The 17,165-nt window shown below is 54.6% G+C and overlaps 2 protein-coding genes across 4 annotated transcripts; both read right to left on the bottom strand.

Annotated features, from left to right (window-relative positions):
- Nucleotides 1-2,256: 2,256 nt before the first annotated feature.
- Nucleotides 2,257-11,195, bottom strand: TMEM184A (transmembrane protein 184A). Of its 3 annotated transcripts, none has more exons than XM_065031502.1 (9): nucleotides 11,173-11,195; nucleotides 7,809-8,033; nucleotides 6,970-7,135; nucleotides 6,078-6,168; nucleotides 5,914-5,989; nucleotides 5,221-5,312; nucleotides 4,653-4,822; nucleotides 4,359-4,556; nucleotides 2,257-3,941 (listed from the first exon to the last, which is right to left on the bottom strand). In XM_065031502.1, the coding sequence occupies exons 2-9, from the start codon at nucleotides 8,031-8,033 to the stop codon at nucleotides 3,691-3,693; spliced, it is 1,269 nt and encodes a 422-aa protein (XP_064887574.1). In that variant the 5' UTR covers nucleotides 11,173-11,195; the 3' UTR covers nucleotides 2,257-3,690. The 3 variants fall into 3 exon arrangements, with proteins under 3 accessions (XP_064887574.1, XP_064887572.1, XP_064887571.1); XM_065031500.1 differs by lacking the exon at nucleotides 11,173-11,195 and adding an exon at nucleotides 10,798-10,950; XM_065031499.1 differs by lacking the exon at nucleotides 11,173-11,195 and adding an exon at nucleotides 9,279-10,773.
- Nucleotides 11,196-12,664: 1,469 nt separating this feature from the next.
- On the bottom strand, nucleotides 12,665-16,439 carry PSMG3 (proteasome assembly chaperone 3). The gene is made up of 3 exons (XM_065031508.1): nucleotides 16,299-16,439; nucleotides 15,468-15,685; nucleotides 12,665-13,214 (listed from the first exon to the last, which is right to left on the bottom strand). Exons 1-3 carry the CDS (start codon nucleotides 16,375-16,377, stop codon nucleotides 13,062-13,064), a joined length of 450 nt encoding a protein of 149 aa, XP_064887580.1. The 5' UTR covers nucleotides 16,378-16,439; the 3' UTR covers nucleotides 12,665-13,061.
- Between the last annotated feature and the right edge of the window lie 726 nt (nucleotides 16,440-17,165).

Genomic DNA, 17,165 nt, shown 5'->3' with positions numbered 1-17,165 from the left:
TAGGTTGGAGGCAGACGGGTGCGTTGGCCCAAGTTGGAATTACAGGTAGGATTATATATGGTTGGAGTGGAAAGAAGCAGGGCTAGAAATGCTTTGTGTGTCAGCAGGTAATGGATGGTCATTAGGTGGCAGGGATGGGGCTGGGCTGGCTTGGCTGAGCGGGGACGCGGGTGAAGCCCGGGGGCCACTGCAGTCACTGCGCTGAGCAGGAAAATCACCATTCAGGTCCTGCTTGGAGAGGCTGCGACGAGGAGCTGGTGGCAACGGGGAGAAGAGAGGGAGGCGGGCAGTGGGATGGAGGGGTGATTTTAGTTCAGGAGGAAAAGAGCATTGGGAACGGGCCATGTGGAGGTTCAGCAGTGAAAGGAAACTCAACCTGCACCATGCGTAGGGGAGGAGAAAGTCCTAGAGCTGGGGGAGAGGAGCGTCTGAGAATGGGGCTGCGGGCGCGCAAATCCTGCTCTCTGGTGCAGGGCTGGCAGCGGCTGGGACCGGGGACTCGCTGGTAGGTGCCAGCACCCAAAAAAGGTCTCTCTAGCTCTGGGTGCTGTGAGGCAGGCAGCGGTGCCTGAGAGCTCTGGCTCTTCTTCCTTCCCTTCGCTCTCAGGGTGCGATGGCGGCGTGTTCCCTACGAGGATGCACCCCCAACAGCAGCAGGTTGTAAACCTGCCTGACCCGAGCCCCAAAAAGCACCGGGAGAACCGATCGCCGCAGCCCAGCCTTGTCCTTGGGGAAAGCCCGAGGACAAGTGACGACCGGAGAACAAATCTGCTGACCACCGGAGCCTGCTGCTGGCAGCCACAGGAGCCTGTTCCTGCCGAGCTGCCTGCTGGCGCGGCTCCAGGCGCTATGGGCTCTCTGTAGGTCACCCGTGTGCTCGCCGCCAGCTTTTCCCCGCGTCCTTGCTGAGGAGGTGGAGGAGACGCGTTAGCAGAGGAGCACAGGACCGTGTCTGCCGGGGGACGCGTCCAGCCCGCAGCGCCGCTGGTATTTCTGTTCTCCGTGGATGCATTTTGACAGCATAACGGTTTGAGGGCAGCACCCAGCCTGAGCCGCGGGCTCTTGCCGCTCCCCATTCTCCAAGAAAAAGGCCGAGCAGGAGGCCGAGCTCGTGCCTGCTGTTGCAGGGCGCAGCAGCCAGCTGGTGTCCAGCCCAGCACGGCTCCTTCGGGCTGCTATCACACCACTGGCTTGGATGAGTCACAGCTGATTTTTCTCCCCCTCCTCCTCCCCTTGTTTTCCTTGCAAGAAAGACCTGTTTTACATATGACACAGTAATCAGGGCTTGACATAAATAGGCAAATGTTATTGTCTGCAGTGGGAATTGCACCTGCTGGCAAGAGCAATGAGTGCAGCCCATTATGCACCGGAGTCGATCATTTGTGCAATGAAGTACAACTACATTTCTTGCTGTGTTCTTGCGCAAGTCTGTATCTCAGTGGCCATGAGCGTGACAGCAGATGTGCCATCGTCACCTTTGCAGTCTGTCCTCACCCCGGGAGCTGGAGCAGATTCCGTTCCTGCAGCTGTGGCCGGTGCTCACCCAACGGGGTGCAGTCCAAGATGTTCAGCTCACCCAAGGGATCTGCAGACCAAGATGTTCAGCTGGGAGATGTCCCTGCTTTGGTGCTGGGTGCCTTACCGAGCCCAGCAGCCTCGTCCCTGAGCATCGAGGCTGCACTTTGCAAGCAAGAGGATCCTGCTCCCAGGATGTTCGGGGTCCTGGATGGATGCCTGGATGCACAGAGCATATGGCTCTTGTTTAGGGACCTTGTTGCAGGAAAAGTGGTGGAGGTCTCACCGGCTGAGCAGGTATGAGCAGTGGTGCTTCGGAGCAGAGGGACTTGCAAGACTGGCTTAGCTACAGGCTGCTCGTGTAGAGTCTGGGCTACCAACGAGATAAGATTCCTCCAATAATGATAAATAAAGGTTGTCTTGTCGCTGCTGGTCTGGGCTTAGCTTTGCTAAAGCAGCTCCGGCAGCTCTGAACTGCTGCAGCCACAGCTTAGGCAAGGGAGCATTGTAAGGAGAGGAATCGGGGGACACACACACACTCTTTGTGGAGTGAAAAAGATGAGCGCAAATCCTGCAGGAATGCCAAAGTGTGCAGGATGCTGCATGTGCAAGATGCTGCGTGTGCAGGTATTTCTGCTGGGCCAGCATCGAGGGGCAGGGCGGACCTTGAGCTTCAGAGCATCAGCATTAGAGCAGGAACGTGGGCTTTGCTTGCTGAGCTAGGGGAAAACACTTGCTCACTCCATGGTAGAAATTGCTGTTTATTAGAAAAAAAAATCATAAATAAAATAATTTCATGTTATGATTTACATTTTGCAGCTTAAGAGCAGGGAAAAAAGAAACCTGCGAGGAGTTGTGTGTAAAATGGCTCTCAGCCTTACCTCTCGGTTTGTTTGCCACGCGACTACAAATCTGAGGCTGTAGACTTGCCCTCGTCCTTTCGCTACTCAGCTCCCACCACCAAACAACAGCCCTACCAGTGCCTGAGTTCCCAGGGATCATCTCATTAACAGGGGAATAGAAATTGGACTAAAAATTGGGAAAACAAAAATGAACTAAACCAACAGAGAGGCAGTTTAACAGATGGATGTGCGCTCTCTGTCACCGGTATGGGGAAAATCCCTCTGTGCAGTATCTTCCTCTGCCAGCGGTCCTGCCCGAGCAGCAGCCACCCCCAGCACCGCTCCATCCCCACCGTCGTCACTGTCACCCGGCTGGGCTCAGCTCCCTCCTGCCTTCCACAGGTCGAGCAAATCCCGGGGACGGTAAATAGCGAGGGGTCAGGAGGAACAGACAGTTCCCAATAAGCACATTCCTACCCCCACCAGTCACAGTCTGGTTCCCTAATAAAGACTCCGATAAGGAAGCTGGAATCTCTTTCAACTTCTGATCCATTCAGAGATAAGTGGGTTTAGACGTAAACAAGCCCTTCTGTCACCGGCAGCTCTCAGAAATGCAGCTGCGAGCCCCAGCTCAGCCCCGCGTGGGACCTCCCTGCTGCTCCCCGGGGAGCTGCTCAGGCAGCTGCGTGCCCATCTGGAGGGAGAAGAGGATGACTTACTCTTCCTCCCCAGCAAAGGTCTTCTGCACCACTCCATAGGCTTTTCTGGGAGAAGATGTAAAAATAAGGAATGACGTCTTTGAACCATTACCGGGTTTTGAGGTGAAGTGAAGTCACCTTCCTGGGCTGTTTTCTCCATGGGGCCCTTTGAGATAGTTTTTTTTTTTTTTTGCTCAAATTGGGAGAAACTAGAGCAGAACTGTGCTGAGAAAAGCGCTTCTCCCAGGCCCCAGCGCTGCTAAGAGGAGGGCGAGGGCAGCGGGTCCGTCCTGCAGCCCAGTTCCCCTCCCTGGCTGGTGTCCCCCCGCGTGGGCAGGGACACGGGGGTGGCACCGAGACACTGGCTGTGGAGCAGCAGAGCCCAGACAGCAATGCGGGGCTGCTTAATCACAGGGGCAAAGTCAGCGCAGCCCCTAACACCTGTAGAGATGGGACAGCAGAAGCTGGCACTATTTGATTTAACCTTTCCCTGGGCTATTGCATCTTCCCTTCAAGAGACTGCCTTTTTGAGTTGAGTTCCTAACTTCTTGGGACTCAGAGTGTCTCAGCCTTGAGACAGTTCCCACTTGCATGGGTTTAAACCTCTCCAGTGTTACTGTCCCCTCCGATGTCTCCTACAGCTCCTCGTCCGACACGATCAGCACTCTCTTCTCAATGTTTTTGCTCTTTCTGCCGGCTGGTCCCTCCACCTTGGAGGCTACGTGCCCGTTCTCCCCCGGCGCTTTGCGCTCTGCCTCCTGCATCGCCTGCTGGGTGTACTGCTGGTACGCGGGCGAGAAGTTGTGGATCGCATCCTGCACGATGTCCTGGGGGCTCATGGTCTCCTTCAGCCCACTCGAGATGCTCTGCATCGGGGCAAGGTTTGCTGAAAAACAGCGAGAGCGGGAGGGCGGTGGGACATCAGCCAAGGAGCCCCAGCACTCCGAAAAGGGAGAGACGCCTTTCCTTAGAAGTTCAAGACCAGGGCCGCATTGTGGGCCACGTCAGCCTGCAGTGGTGAAAAAAGGCAACCCCAGCTCCATGTTTCAAAGAGGATGGAACCTCTCCAGCAGTATGTGCCTTAACACCACAATCCCCTAATGCTGCCCATCCACACCGAGGATTTTTCCTATCTGCTCGCTGTGGCTCGTGGGTATCACGAGGGAAGAGGGAGAAGGAACCCATGGAGCACAGGAGAAGACGACTCTTCTCATGGCTTTTAGCATCCCATTGTTAATGCTCTAAGGGCAGGTCTCCTCTTTCTTTATTCACTGATAAGGAAGGCAGAAGAGAGGAAAGTTACCTGTTGAGTTTTCTTTCTTTTCCCTGTACACCTGGCAGGTGAACGCGTAGCGCAGGGCAATGGAAGCAAAGAACATCTCAATGCAGATGATGAAGTTCTGGTAGCCGGCAGCCACCGTCCCAGCTCCCACCTCCTTCCCATCGATGATCTGAACTTCGGGGATCACCCCACATTTCTCCAGGATTGCAAGCAGCGTCCCTGTGCAGGGGAAGGGAGAGGGATCAGCTCTGATCCTGTGTCCCCAGGTCAGGTGGGACTACAGGAGGAGAACTGGGCACCTGTGGTGGGACCCACCTTGCCAGAAGGAGAGGAAAATTACTGCCTTGATAGTGATGAACTTGAGTACTGGCTCAAACGGGCGCAGCAGGTCCATGGTGGCGAAGTAGAAGAGGAAGAGGGCATAGAGCGCCAAGCTCACAGAGAAGTTGTAAATGATGGTGATGTAGAGGTAGCCGCTTTGGACACTGCGGGGGAAGAGAGAGCAGCTGCCCCGGGCTGCAGGACACAAAGTGAGCACAGTGGGGGCAGAAAAGGATGAAATGGGGAGGGGAGACGCGTAGCTGTGCCACAGGGGAGAGCACAGCCCCACCAGGGACGGTGAGGTGGGCAGAAGACGGGGCGGGGTGCTGCTCTCAGCTTTTCTTCTGTTGGTCGATGTTTATTATTACAGCCCACGGGAGTTTGGTCCCTTTCTCATTTTGAGGGCAGCGAGTCTCCGTTCCCAGGTCCTTTGGCTCCTTATACTCTTGCTACCTGCAGAGCAGCGCCCCAGGGAGGGCTGGCAGGACACCCTGTCCCTTGTGACAGAGCAGGGACCCATCCTGTCCCCTCCACCCTCCCCAGCCCGATCCAGCATCCTCACTTGAAGTCCCCGTCGTGGTACTTCCCAAATGCCTGCAGGATGATGGTGACGATGGCCATGAGGGGTTTCACGATGCAGAACTGCAGCGTAGCCTGCAGAGAGGAGAGACACGGTGCACCCCAGGCAGCAAGGACATCCCACTGCCCCCTTGCAGCTCCAGCCACCCCCAGCCCCTCTGCAGGAGCCAACCCTTCTGCTCCCAGGACAGAGACACAGAGGAAAGGACAGTTCTCCATTGCAGGGGTGACCAGCGCTGTGGGGTGAAATATGAACCAGCACAAGGTTTGCAGATGGGAGGGAGCAGGGCTCCCAAAAGGCAGCTCCTGAAATGCAGCATAGCCACTCTGACAGGGGGGACTGGGTGGCTTGAGGACAGACCAGCACCAGGATTCAGCCCTGGAGATTGAGAGAGCCATCCAGCTCAGCTGGGTCTGGACAGAGATGGCAATCTGGGCTCTGCAGTGGGAGGAGACCCTGACTCAGCAGTGAGTCAGAGCAAGGACAGCGAGTGCGGCACCCTGCTGCTGGCCAGGTGCCGGAGCTGCCTCCCTCCCAGGAAAACAAAACCAAAGAGAGCATCTCAGGAGAGCAGCTCAGCAGAGACCTCTTGGCAGGGCAGCAGGGAAGGGCCCTGCTGCCCAGAGAGCCCCCATCAGAGGGGAGCAGAGCCGATGCGCTCTGTTGGGTACCCACCTGCTTGCAGAAGCGCAGGAAGCCGATGGAGTAGGACATGCCCTGAAGGCAGCAGGTCCCGTAAATGCAGCTGGATCTGGAAGTAGAAGCAAAGATGTCATTGAGGCTGTTAAATGGGGAAAGCGGGCGGAGGGACGAGGTACTCGTGGGATGCTGCGACTTACGCAATGGGCTTCCCCCGGATCTCTGCCATGATGGTGCTCTCCCCTCCGAGGTACTCGAAGCAAAGGCTCAGGAAGCTGTAAATCACGAAAGCTGTCGAGGCAAGGGCAGATACAATCAGCAGGGCCGATGGAGATGCAGGTTGGGGGTGAAGGTTATTACATTTCACATGCCTTGCTACTCAGGTGCCTTCTCATCCACCCCAGCACAGCACCAGGATTTGGGACTCTGGTGGGTAGGAGCCCAGCGAGAGAAGCAGCAGGTCGAATGCACCATGTGCAGAGGGTTTGTTGCAGGTGCAGCAGCTCCTCTGTGCACACACGGGCCCTGGGTGCCCGTGGCGGCAGTCACACATCCCAGCAGTGCTGCTGGACACCCAGGCAAGGCCAGGCAGGAGTGCAATGGCCAGTGACCATCTGCGTGGAAGGATCTCAACAATGCCAAGGGGCACTCCAAACCCAAAGTAATACACATATCCACATGCCTCCCTTCTCCAGGGGGAGGGCAACAAGGTGGAAGAGCAACCTCAACACTCACGAGCTTCCCCTGCACCTCAAAACATCCCAACTCCCCAATTTCTTAGGTAGGTCTGCCTTTAGAAAAGCTGCATTTCTACCACAAAGGCAGCCAGGAAACCTCTTTCCCCAGGAGCAGGACACTGTGGTCCCTCTGAGCCTGCAGGCAGGTGGCAGACAAGTTTCTGCCCATGGGGCATCCCCTCCCTGCTACTGATGGAGAAGGAGGGAAAACCTCCGTACGGAGGAAGGGAGAGTGGGGAGTGGAAGAGATGGAGATTCGCCACTTTGTGCAATGCAGGACACTCCAGAGACAGGTGAGTGGGATGGGAGCTCTGCTTTGCCATCGGCCTCCCTGCCAAGGACAGGCTGTGCTCACCTTCGTAGCAGTCGCGCACCGAGTCGAAGTAGACATAGTACTGGTGGCTGCCGAGGAGGAGGAGGCTGAGCCAGGAGTCGAAGGCATAGATGGGCACGATGAAGAGGATGCGGATGATGTAGCGCTGCTCCTTGGGGACGGTGTAATTCTTCAGGTGCGTGTAGATCTGCAAAGTGCCCAGTGCAGAGCGTGGCTACCACCACTCGGGAGGGGAACCAGAGGTGCCCTCAGCCTGGGGGCATGCCAGAGGCTTGTCCCATGTCACCCCTCCTCCCAGGGGTGGCAGCACCTCTGGCTTTCCACCACAGACCCATTGCCATGAACAGACACATGAGACAGGCTCCATCCCAGGCCCCAGGGCAATCTCTTCCACAAAAACACGTGGAAATTGGGTCTGTTCCCCGGGGCTGTGCAAGGAGCATTCCCCCCTCTACACCGGCCCCCATGGAGTCGTGTCCCAGTGCTCAGAGGTGCCAGCTTGCCCCAGGGCTGCTTTCAGCAGCACAAATTCCATGTAGCAGGCACAGACATGCCCACCGGCCATATGTTTCAGGGCAGCCAGTGATGTGCACCCCAAAGGCACAGACCCCGGGGTGTCAGATGAGAAACCCCACTGGGTGTTGCCTACGAGTAGTGCCAACATCCTACAGCCTCTCCTGGCTCTGGCAGCCATCCCCGGAGTGTGTGGGCAAAGTCCACCCTCCCGAGCTGCCGAGATATCCCCTCCAGGCAGCAACAGGAGGAAATATGCACCCAGAGCTGAGTGATTTGCAATGAATCAATATGTTTGCCCTTGCGTTAACCCCAGCCCTGAGCCTCGCTTCCGCTCCAGCCTGTACCTGGTGAAAGGTGACGATGAGCGCTGACCACACGAAGATGCCAGAGATGACCTGCGCTGCCGTCGTGGTCAGGAAAAGCTGCCGGCTGTCCTCAGAGGTGTTGTGGGCAGCTGTGAGCAGGATGAGGGCTGGGGATGGGGGAGCCGAGGCCAGTGTGGCCACCATGCTGGGCCGCGGGGTGCTGGGTGCCGGGGGAGATGACAAGGCACAGGTGACATTGCTCATCTGCAGGAAGGGAGAAGCACCGGGAGTGGTGCAGGAAGGCAGGACTGGGGCAAGCTGGTGAAGGGGAAGGTCCCAGCAGGTTTCCCAGCCCACATGGTGTGACAAACGTCCTGTGAGGTTTATCTCCTCCCCAGGGTTTTTCCAGGGTGTCCTTCACCCAATCCAGCCTATTCACTGTGTTTGGATCTGCCTCTCCCACCAGGAAAATGCGAAATGTCCTTCAAAAAGCAGGAGTTCTTTTCTCTGATAAGGTGCATGAGGTTCTTGTGTCCCCAAAACACATGCTTCCCCTTCCCAGCCTTGCTCCTGCTTGTTTTCTCGGGGGTCACTATCCTGTTTGAAAGGGAAATATCTGCCTGCACTTGTGCCCATATGAGTTCACACTTGTGGTTCAGGACCCATTTCCATCAGGAACCTGAGACTTAAGGGTTAAACTCATCCCTCACCCATAATAATAACGAGTCCCTCACCAAAGAGTCATCAGGACAATGGTGTCCTCCTTGGACATCCTCTTTGTGGTCCCCCCAACATTTGGCTCCTTTCCTCATGTATGGCCTGCTGGGGGCAAACCCCAGGGCTGCTGCGTTTTGGGGACATCGAAGGGCTCTCGCATCTCCCCGGCAGGTCTGTCCCCCTCAAAGCCACAAGGCTCTGAGCGTTCCTGGCACAGAGGGTGGCTGGGGCATATGGCACCATGTACCCTGCGGCTCCAGACAGCAAGGACCAACCTAATAATATGCTCTTATTTATAGGGCAGCTTCATATCTCAAGGCCAACAGATGCATAAACTGCCATGCTTGGTCTTTCTGCTAATCTGTGGGAAGCTGCTTTTTCCCCAAGTATAACAATAGCGTGTTTTTTGGGTTTTTTTTAAGCAACCACCTGTAAGCAGAGCTCTAACAATATAGATTCTTCTCAGCATATTGTTAACAAACAAAGATTGTAGCTGCTGGTAACTACTGCCTGAGGTAAAACTGTAAGCATGAACTCGTGAGAAGCAAGAAAACATCTGCCACAGATAAGAGTGGTAGGGAATGCCCTCAGTCCAATTAAACACGGAAAACAGACCAAACCAAGAGCTCACTCAGCAGCTTCCTCTCCTGCCCTGTTCCTGAACGCCAACCTCGCAGGAGAGGAAACTCAGCTGGTGTCAGATCAACAGCCCTAAAAATACCTTCCCCCCCCTCCGCCTGTAAGCGGAGATGCCCAGGGCCGGGCGTGCTGGCTGGGTCCCAGAGCTCATACCTGCGCCCGCGAGTGGGGAAGCGGAGCCGGGGACAGCACGGGGGAGAACGGGGCTGGTGGGGTTACCGAGGCAGCGGGGAGCCGGGTTTTTCCTCCCCGTGACTGTCCCACAGCCCTGCCCCGCCAGCAGGAAGCAGGATCCCGGGGAGGGAGCTGGTCTTTGGACAGACCACGACGACGCTGGACCTGCCTTGTAAACATTAACAGGAGGCCAGAGATAGCTCATGGTGCGGGGAGGGAGGGGAGAACCCAGCTGTGTGCTGTTCCACACCACTCCTTGCTCTTTCTGGGGCTGCCCTGCTGCAAGTTGGGGCCATACAGATTGCATTTCCCTCTGCGCAAGAATCACGATAGGGAAGGATGCAGTCCAGCTCACTTCCCAGCACACAGCGGAGAGCTGTGCTCATCACTAGACCCACTCATTCTGTTTTTGACCCAGTGCTGTGCCATGGACGCTTGGCCCAAGACATCCCAGCTCCTATTAGCTTTCCCAGCCCGGCTGCAGGCATCACGGTACGAGCACGGTGGCACCAGCAGCTGGTCCTGGCAGGCTCCCCGGCATTGTCACCCTCCAAACACGGCGGAGCAAGTCACTGAGAACAAAAGCCTCGGTGCTGCTCGGAGACAGGGCTCCCAGCTCCTGAGGTAATTAGATCCCGGCTGTGCAAGGTAGCCGGGCAATTCAATGCAGATATAGGGCTGTTTTCTTCCAAAACAAAGGCGGTGAGGAGACACAAACAGTATTATTAGCTGCAAAACTCAGCTCCTGGATGGGACCGCGCCAGTGCCACGTCCAGTCTGGCCGTTTGTAGGCACCTTGCAGGTACTTGCCACACACAGTTTACCTGTTACGCGCACTCCCTGGGATATTGGAGATGTTAAGTGAGCGCTGAGCAGAAAATAAACTGAGCAGTGACACCTGTGGTCAGGCCGGCCACCTGCAAACGGGGCTTTGCAATTTGCCGGGGATTCCCCTCCAACCACAGGTGTGAGCTCCCAGCTACCATCGCTCCCATTGTCCTGAAACACCAGGGGACAAATCCCCAGCTCAACAGCAGCCTCCACGGGGCTGGGGCGGTCAGAAAGGAGCGGTGGGCCCCCGCAGCCCCCCAGCAGTGCCTCTGTGGGGCTGGCTGTGTGCTCCGGTAAAGGGGGAGTGATCCCTGACCCCATCCCTGGAGGGAGAGCGGCCAAGCTCAGCCCCACCGGCCCCGGAGACATGCCTTTCCCCCACCTGCTTCCAGATAAAGCCGAGACACGGGGGTTATTCACCCTCTGTATGCCACCCCCATGGCGCCCAGGAGGAAGCACCTATAGCACACAGCTATAAATAGAGGCAGGGCAGCACCGAGCCCTCCTTAAAGCCCATCCCGAGGGGTGTGTGACGCATGCACATGGCTCCAGCAGCAGCCTCTGCCCTTGCTGCAGCTCCCATGGGTGCTCAGGACCGATGGCTGGAGCAACAACCCCTGTTCTGTGGGGGAACCCCCTGCTGCTGCACCCCCAGGACCCCACTTACCCTGTGGGGCTCCTCCGGGAGCGGGTCTGGCTGCTGGGGACACCTTCCTCCGCATCCCCTGTGCCCTCCTCCACCTGCACCCGTGGGAGACTCCTCCTCCGGGCACCCCCCCAGCCCTGCCTGCGCCTGGCAGCAGGCCCTGCCCGCTCCCGATCGCCCTGCCCGCTCCCGATCGCCCGTGGGAGCCGGAGCAGCAGGTCGGGCTTCACCTCCTGCAGAAAAGCCACCCAACCCACCTTGCCAGTCCGCTGCGCTCAGCACCCACGCCCCGAAAGCAAACACGGGTGGAAAACCACAGTGCAGCCCGGCTGTGGGTGAGAGCTCTGCCTGGGTGGCAAAAGGCTGGTTTTCTTGCAATTGGGAGTTAATTCTCACCTGGAGGACAGCGATGATTAAAAGGCATGCAGCTGGGGAGGTGACTGGCAGACTTGTGCCTGTTTTTCGGTGCAGGCCTTTCCCTTGGTTTACTGCAGAGCAGAGAGGAGCAAAGTCGAAGGAGCAATTGCTCGAGGTCTAATTTATCGCCACAGAAAGGCAACAAGATACATCTGTCCAGGCTCCGAGCACCAAATGGGAGAGATGTCCACGTCCCTACCTGCCACCCTGCGCAGACCTGCTGGCATGCAGAACCAGGAAATCAAGGTGGTTAACTTGTGGTTGGCTCTTAGGTAGCAACACTCAGGTCTTCGGGGCATGGCAATGGTGTGCCACCATACCACCACAGTGGAAGATGCGATTTACATTCAATTTGCTAATTAATGTACTGTTTCCATAAGTTGCTGGAGCTATGGACACTATAAAAGCACCAAGATTTAGGAAATACATTGAATTTTGTGTTGGGAAAGAATCCCTACTAACAAACCAGGACCAACAGTAACAAGTTCCACATGCCTCTGTCAGCCCTCCTAGACAAAAAAAGTGTAAAAGAGGGAAAATCTGGAGTTCTGGCAGATGCAAATCTTTGATTTTTGGAAGCACAGTTTGGAAAATTATTTTTAGATGAAGTTTCTTGTCAAGGGCAGCTGCAAGCCCGCAGCGTCTGGACATACTTGTAAAAAAGTTTCATTTCTTGTAATCCCTTAAATACCGTAAATAATCCTTACTTCAGAGAAAGGAGTCCTTTCGAAATGCGCTTTCTGCTTTTCTACTTGTAGGGGATTTTTTTAGACGAGAAACAAAGCAGCAACTGGATCTATGTGGGGCAGGCACAGCGTCTGTGCCGGTATCAATGGGTCTTAACACAGCACCAGTCTCCCCAGCCCAGAATTCAAGGCCCAGTCAAGTTCATCAGTGACAAAAGTCTTCAACAGCCCACTTAAAAATTTACTACGTGGTGGTGGTGTTACAAGAAGAGGTAAAAACAAATGTGCTGTCCAAGCAAATGGCAGAATTTTGGCTATTAGGCATTGCAGCAACTCATATAACTTCACTCAACGCTTTTTTGACAGACTCAGAAGAAACACCCCTGTGTACCCCCCAAACCCTCCTGTCCCCACGGCTCCTGTGACAGGTCCTTGTTGCAGGGGGCCCAAGCTATGTATGTGCCGCCTCTCTCACGTGCTGGTACCATGTAATCCATAAGCAGCTGTTACATTGTCTTTTTCCTCACCACTAATTTGGGTTCCCATCTTCCACCCTGATGTCAACTTCCATGAAATTTGCAGAGCATAATTATCTGCCCCCCTTTCGAAGTGAAAGTGGAAAATGAATGCAGACTGACATACGGACAAACGCGGTCATATAGGACTCACTTCCTTAAAAACAGGCAAGAAAATCTTTCCTATTATGCAATTGCTGTTGATTTGTTACTGAGGCTTGTATTTCGATTGAAGTGACTTTCACGGAGCAAAAAAGAAAACAGGTAAAATTAGATTCGTCAATGTTTCTTTTATTCACTCTGCACTGGGTGTTCCCCCTTTGCGGTTCAGCGTAGCTACAGAGCTTGGCATCTATTGCTCCTCAGGACACAAACGCAGAGCAGCACCGCTGCCCAAACACACATCCCACCCAATGTGATAAAAATAATACTTCTCTCGTATGTTGAGGCAATTGTTCTTGTCTCATCACTGACTATACGGACTGCAAACCTGTCACAGTAACCAGACCCGCAAATGTTCTACACAGTAGAGAAAAAGCAATGAAATTCCTCAGCGTGTCCAAAACCAGCACAAAGACATTCCATCATTTTCACTTCTTGTCCTTTTAAATAAGTGGTGATGACTCATGGACTCAAGATCATTTCCTTGAATCCAGATGGCACAACTTCACCACACTTGGCAACTTCGGATCACTTCCCGGAGAGCTTGTATTCCTTCCATGGTCTTGTCCTTTAAAGCCATGGCCAGAAGAACGGGCTTGTTCCCGGCTTCCTGAGACACGAACGCCACCAGGTTTTTGGCACAAACATGGACGAGGGGCTGAAAAGCAAAAATATACAGATGTACACTCTGAGAGCTCGGAGAGCCCTTCCCCTCGAGTTAGGAGAGGAACAGTCCTGCAGTGACGTGCAGCACGTCAAGAACTTGTCAATACTGGACTCGGAGCGAGTGTGCAGCTTGCTGAGCGGTTCCAGCGTGACTGGGAGCAGATAGTATGGTCAGCACGGCCAGGCCACAGCACGGGGAACTTCAGGAAACCCTTTCTCAATCAGCTTAAAAGGGAAGAGTTTAGGCCTGTGAGTGACAGCTGCTCAAGCCGCTCCAAAACAACTTAACCAGAGCTGCACTTGAATTGAGTTTTGAGCTGGTCTGGAAAACCTGGAAAGCTGATGCAGAGAATCTTTCCTTCTGCTAATCCTCCCACCCAAACTACAACCCCAAATATCACATTATGTGAAATGCCACTGATCAAAACGCCTCTATTTCCACCACAGCCAGATTTCTGAAGAAGTTTGCAAGTACAGTTTTCCTTAAAAAACTTGTTGCTGAAGAGGGTATGTTCTGTTGACAAGGTCTGGAAAAAACATGTTATTTTTGCAATTCCTAGAGACCCCAAAATGCTGTTATATACAGTCTTCGCATGCCATGTGTAAAAGACTTGGTTTTGATTTTAATAGAACAATGAAGAACAGAACTAAGCAGTGAGGCTGAAGGAGGGAGGAAAAGGGATATAATCTTCTTAATGAGGTTTTTTTAACAAGAACATGCAGCTCAGTTTCATTTACATTCATATTTGTGTATTTATCAGAAGGATGAGTTTGCTTGATTTTAGCTCCCCCAAAGCGGGATGTTAACAGTCATAAGCAGAAAGGTAGCAAACTAGTGAAAGCCTTTTCTTTAAGTTTATATTGATTAAGCTGGTAAAATGCTTTAAAAGTGCTATGCAACAAAGTAAACACAGGCATTTTCCATTTCTAAATAAAACACAAAAACAGCTTGGGGGTGGAGGTGGTCAGAATGACCAAACGTCACATCAAGGAGAGCAAAGCATCTCGCACCCAGAGAAGGAAAAGCTACTGCTGAAGAACGAGAACTCCATATGGGGAAGGCATGCATAGAATCAGGAACTTGTGCTACTGGAGTTTTTCTAGTTAAGGTTAGCAAGTAATATTTGATAGCTGCAACCCTGATGGAAAGCCTCATAATCTTGTAGCTCTGTAACTTTCTGTTTTAATGGTTGACTAGTTGACGCTTTGCGAAATATATTTTCTTCTGCTTTCTCTCCAGCTTTGTGAAATGGTCGATAAAAACTCATTTTGTTGAGGCAAAACAAATTAAACTTTATCAAGGGTAGGTGCTGGCAGGCACACTTGGGAGAGAGCAACTAAAGTCCATTATGGGGCTGGCATAGAGTGGGGGTGTGGGGGCGAGAAAAGGGACTTGAAAAGTAAAACAAACTCACTGGAACGGGAACCAAAAAAAAGGTTATCAAAGGCTGCGTGTTTGATCTCGCAACCCTTAAATCAACAGGAGCTTTATCAAACCTTCCATAAACACGGCGAAGCAATCCATATCCTGTAGGACACAAAATAACAGATCCCCAAACCACAGTTAAACCTTTTATGTCAAAAAGAGCAGAGATGAGCATGCATACTTTTCTGATAAACCCTTCTTCCCTCAGAAGAGATTTAAAAATTAACCTCACCCCTATGCAAACATCGCTTAACTGCTGTGATTCATCAACTCCCCGGCAAGTTGCACAGCCTCACCTACCACATTTCCCCCTTGTCCTCGCTGCCTGTGCACCTGCTCTCACAGAGTCATAGAATGTCCTGAGCTGGAAGGGACCCACAAGGATCATGGAGTCCAGCTCCTGTCCCTGCACAGGACACCCCACAGGTCACCCCGTGTGTCTGAGGACGTTGTCCAGTCTCTTCTTGAACACTCTCAGGCTTGGGGCCGTGACACCTCCCTGGGGAGCCTGTTCAGTGTCCAGCATCTCTGGGTGAAGAAATGTCCAGCCTGACCGTCCCTTGGCACATCTTCTGCCATTCCCTTGGGTTCTGTCACTGGTCAATAAAGAGAAGAGTTTGGCACCTGCCCCTCCTGCTTCCCTTGTGAGGAAGCTGTAACTGCAACGAGGTCTCCTCTCTGTCTCCTCTTCTCCAGGCTGAATAAACCAAGTGACTTTAGCTGCTCCTCATACAGCTTCCCCTCCAAACCCCTCACCAACTTCCCAGCCTCTTCTGGACAATCTCTGGCAGCTTAATATCTTGGTGTACCCGCTCTCACCTCATCCTTGCCCAGCAGCACCTTTGTGGTGAGCGAGGGTCTGCCCACGCCGTCCCCGACCGTGCTGGGGTCCACGTAGACGATCGTCCCCATCTTGCCGTACTGTGTGACCACCACGAGGACGGAGTTGGAGAAGGCCGTGCACACCACCTCGGTGGGGACCCCGCACACCACGGCCTCGCGCTGCTTGGACGTCACGATGGGACCCGCTTCCATCGCTGCGGAAAAGGAACAATAAAACAACAAGAGCAATAAAGTAGCGTTAGATTAAAGGCACGGACCGTGGGCTATAAAAAGCCCGGTTCCTTCCCTTTGTTTGAAATACCCATGTTGGTTTCAGGGCACAAAAGCACTCCGGGGTGCGTATCTGGAGGAAAAGCATCGCAGAGCCCTGACTGCGAGGGGAAATCTAGCGGCCCTGCAGCACCGCCCTGCGCTCCCCAGCAAGAACGATTATAGAATAGAATAGATTCATAGAATCATTTTGGTTGGAAGAGACCCTCAGGATGGAGTCCAACCACAACCTAACTCTAGCAATAAACCACGTCCATAAGAACCTCGTCTAAACGCCTTTTAAACCCCTGCAGGGATGGTGACTCCACCACTGCCCCGGGCAGCCTGTTCAATGCCCGACAGCCCTTTCTGTGAACAGGTTTTCGTGCGATCACTGTTTAACAGCGATCGCACCCACAGCCCGGGCCGCCTCCGAGCCCAACCCGACCCGCCGCGCTCTCCCCCGCTGGCACCGAGGGGGCGACCCCCGCGTTCCCCCCGCAGGCCCCGGCGCTTCCCGAGGGAGCCGAGGCTGAGGCGAGACCCCGCCGCCCCTACCCGCGCCCGGCGCCGCCGCTGCAGGCCCAGGCCCGCCCCGCCGCGGCGGAAGCAGCGCCTTCCCCCTCCCTCCCTCCATCCGCCGGGCCGCGGCGCGGGGAGATGGCGCAGGGCGGTGGGGCTGCCCCCCCCCAGCGCCGCCATTACTCGCGGCCGGGGAGGTGCTGCATCCCGCTCTCCTCAGGGGCGTATCGGCGGCCCCGGGGCTGGGCCTTTTCCCCGGCACGGCCTTCTCGGCTGTTTTCTGCCCGTGTTACACGGGCTCCTGCCATTGGGGGATGTCACACGGCCTGTGCCCCTCCTCAGGCCCCTGAGGGGACACGGTGAACCGGGGGCTGATGATCACAGGGTGTCAGGGGTTGGAAGGGAGCTGGCAAGCTCATGCAGTGCAATCCCCCCATGGAGCAGGAACACCCAGATGAGGTTACACAGGAAGGTGTCCAGGCGGGTTGGAATGTCTGCACAGAAGGAGACTCCACAACCCCCTGGGCAGCCTGGGCCAGGCTCTGCCACCCTCACCGGGAAGAAGTTTCTTCTCAAATTTAAGTGGAACCTCCTGTGTTCCAGTTTGCACCCATTGCCCCTTGTCCTATCACTGGTTGTCACCAGAAGAGCCTGGCTCCATCCTCCTGACACTCCCCCTTTCCATCTTGATCCCCATGAATGAGTCCCCCCTCAGTCTCCTCTTGTCCAGCTCCAGAGCCCCAGCTCCCTCAGCCTTTCCTCACACGGGAGATGCTCCACTCCCTGCAGCATCTTGGTGGCTGCGCTGGACTCTCTCCAGCAGTTCCCTGTCCTGCTGGAACTGAGGGGCCACAACTGGACACAATATTCCAGGTGTGGTCTCCCCAGGGCAGAGCAGAGGGG

This window comes from Columba livia, chromosome 15 (assembly GCF_036013475.1).
Source record: "Columba livia isolate bColLiv1 breed racing homer chromosome 15, bColLiv1.pat.W.v2, whole genome shotgun sequence".
In the NCBI taxonomy this organism is placed as follows: domain Eukaryota; kingdom Metazoa; phylum Chordata; class Aves; order Columbiformes; family Columbidae; genus Columba; species Columba livia.
This window is presented reverse-complemented; position numbering and strand designations above follow the sequence as displayed.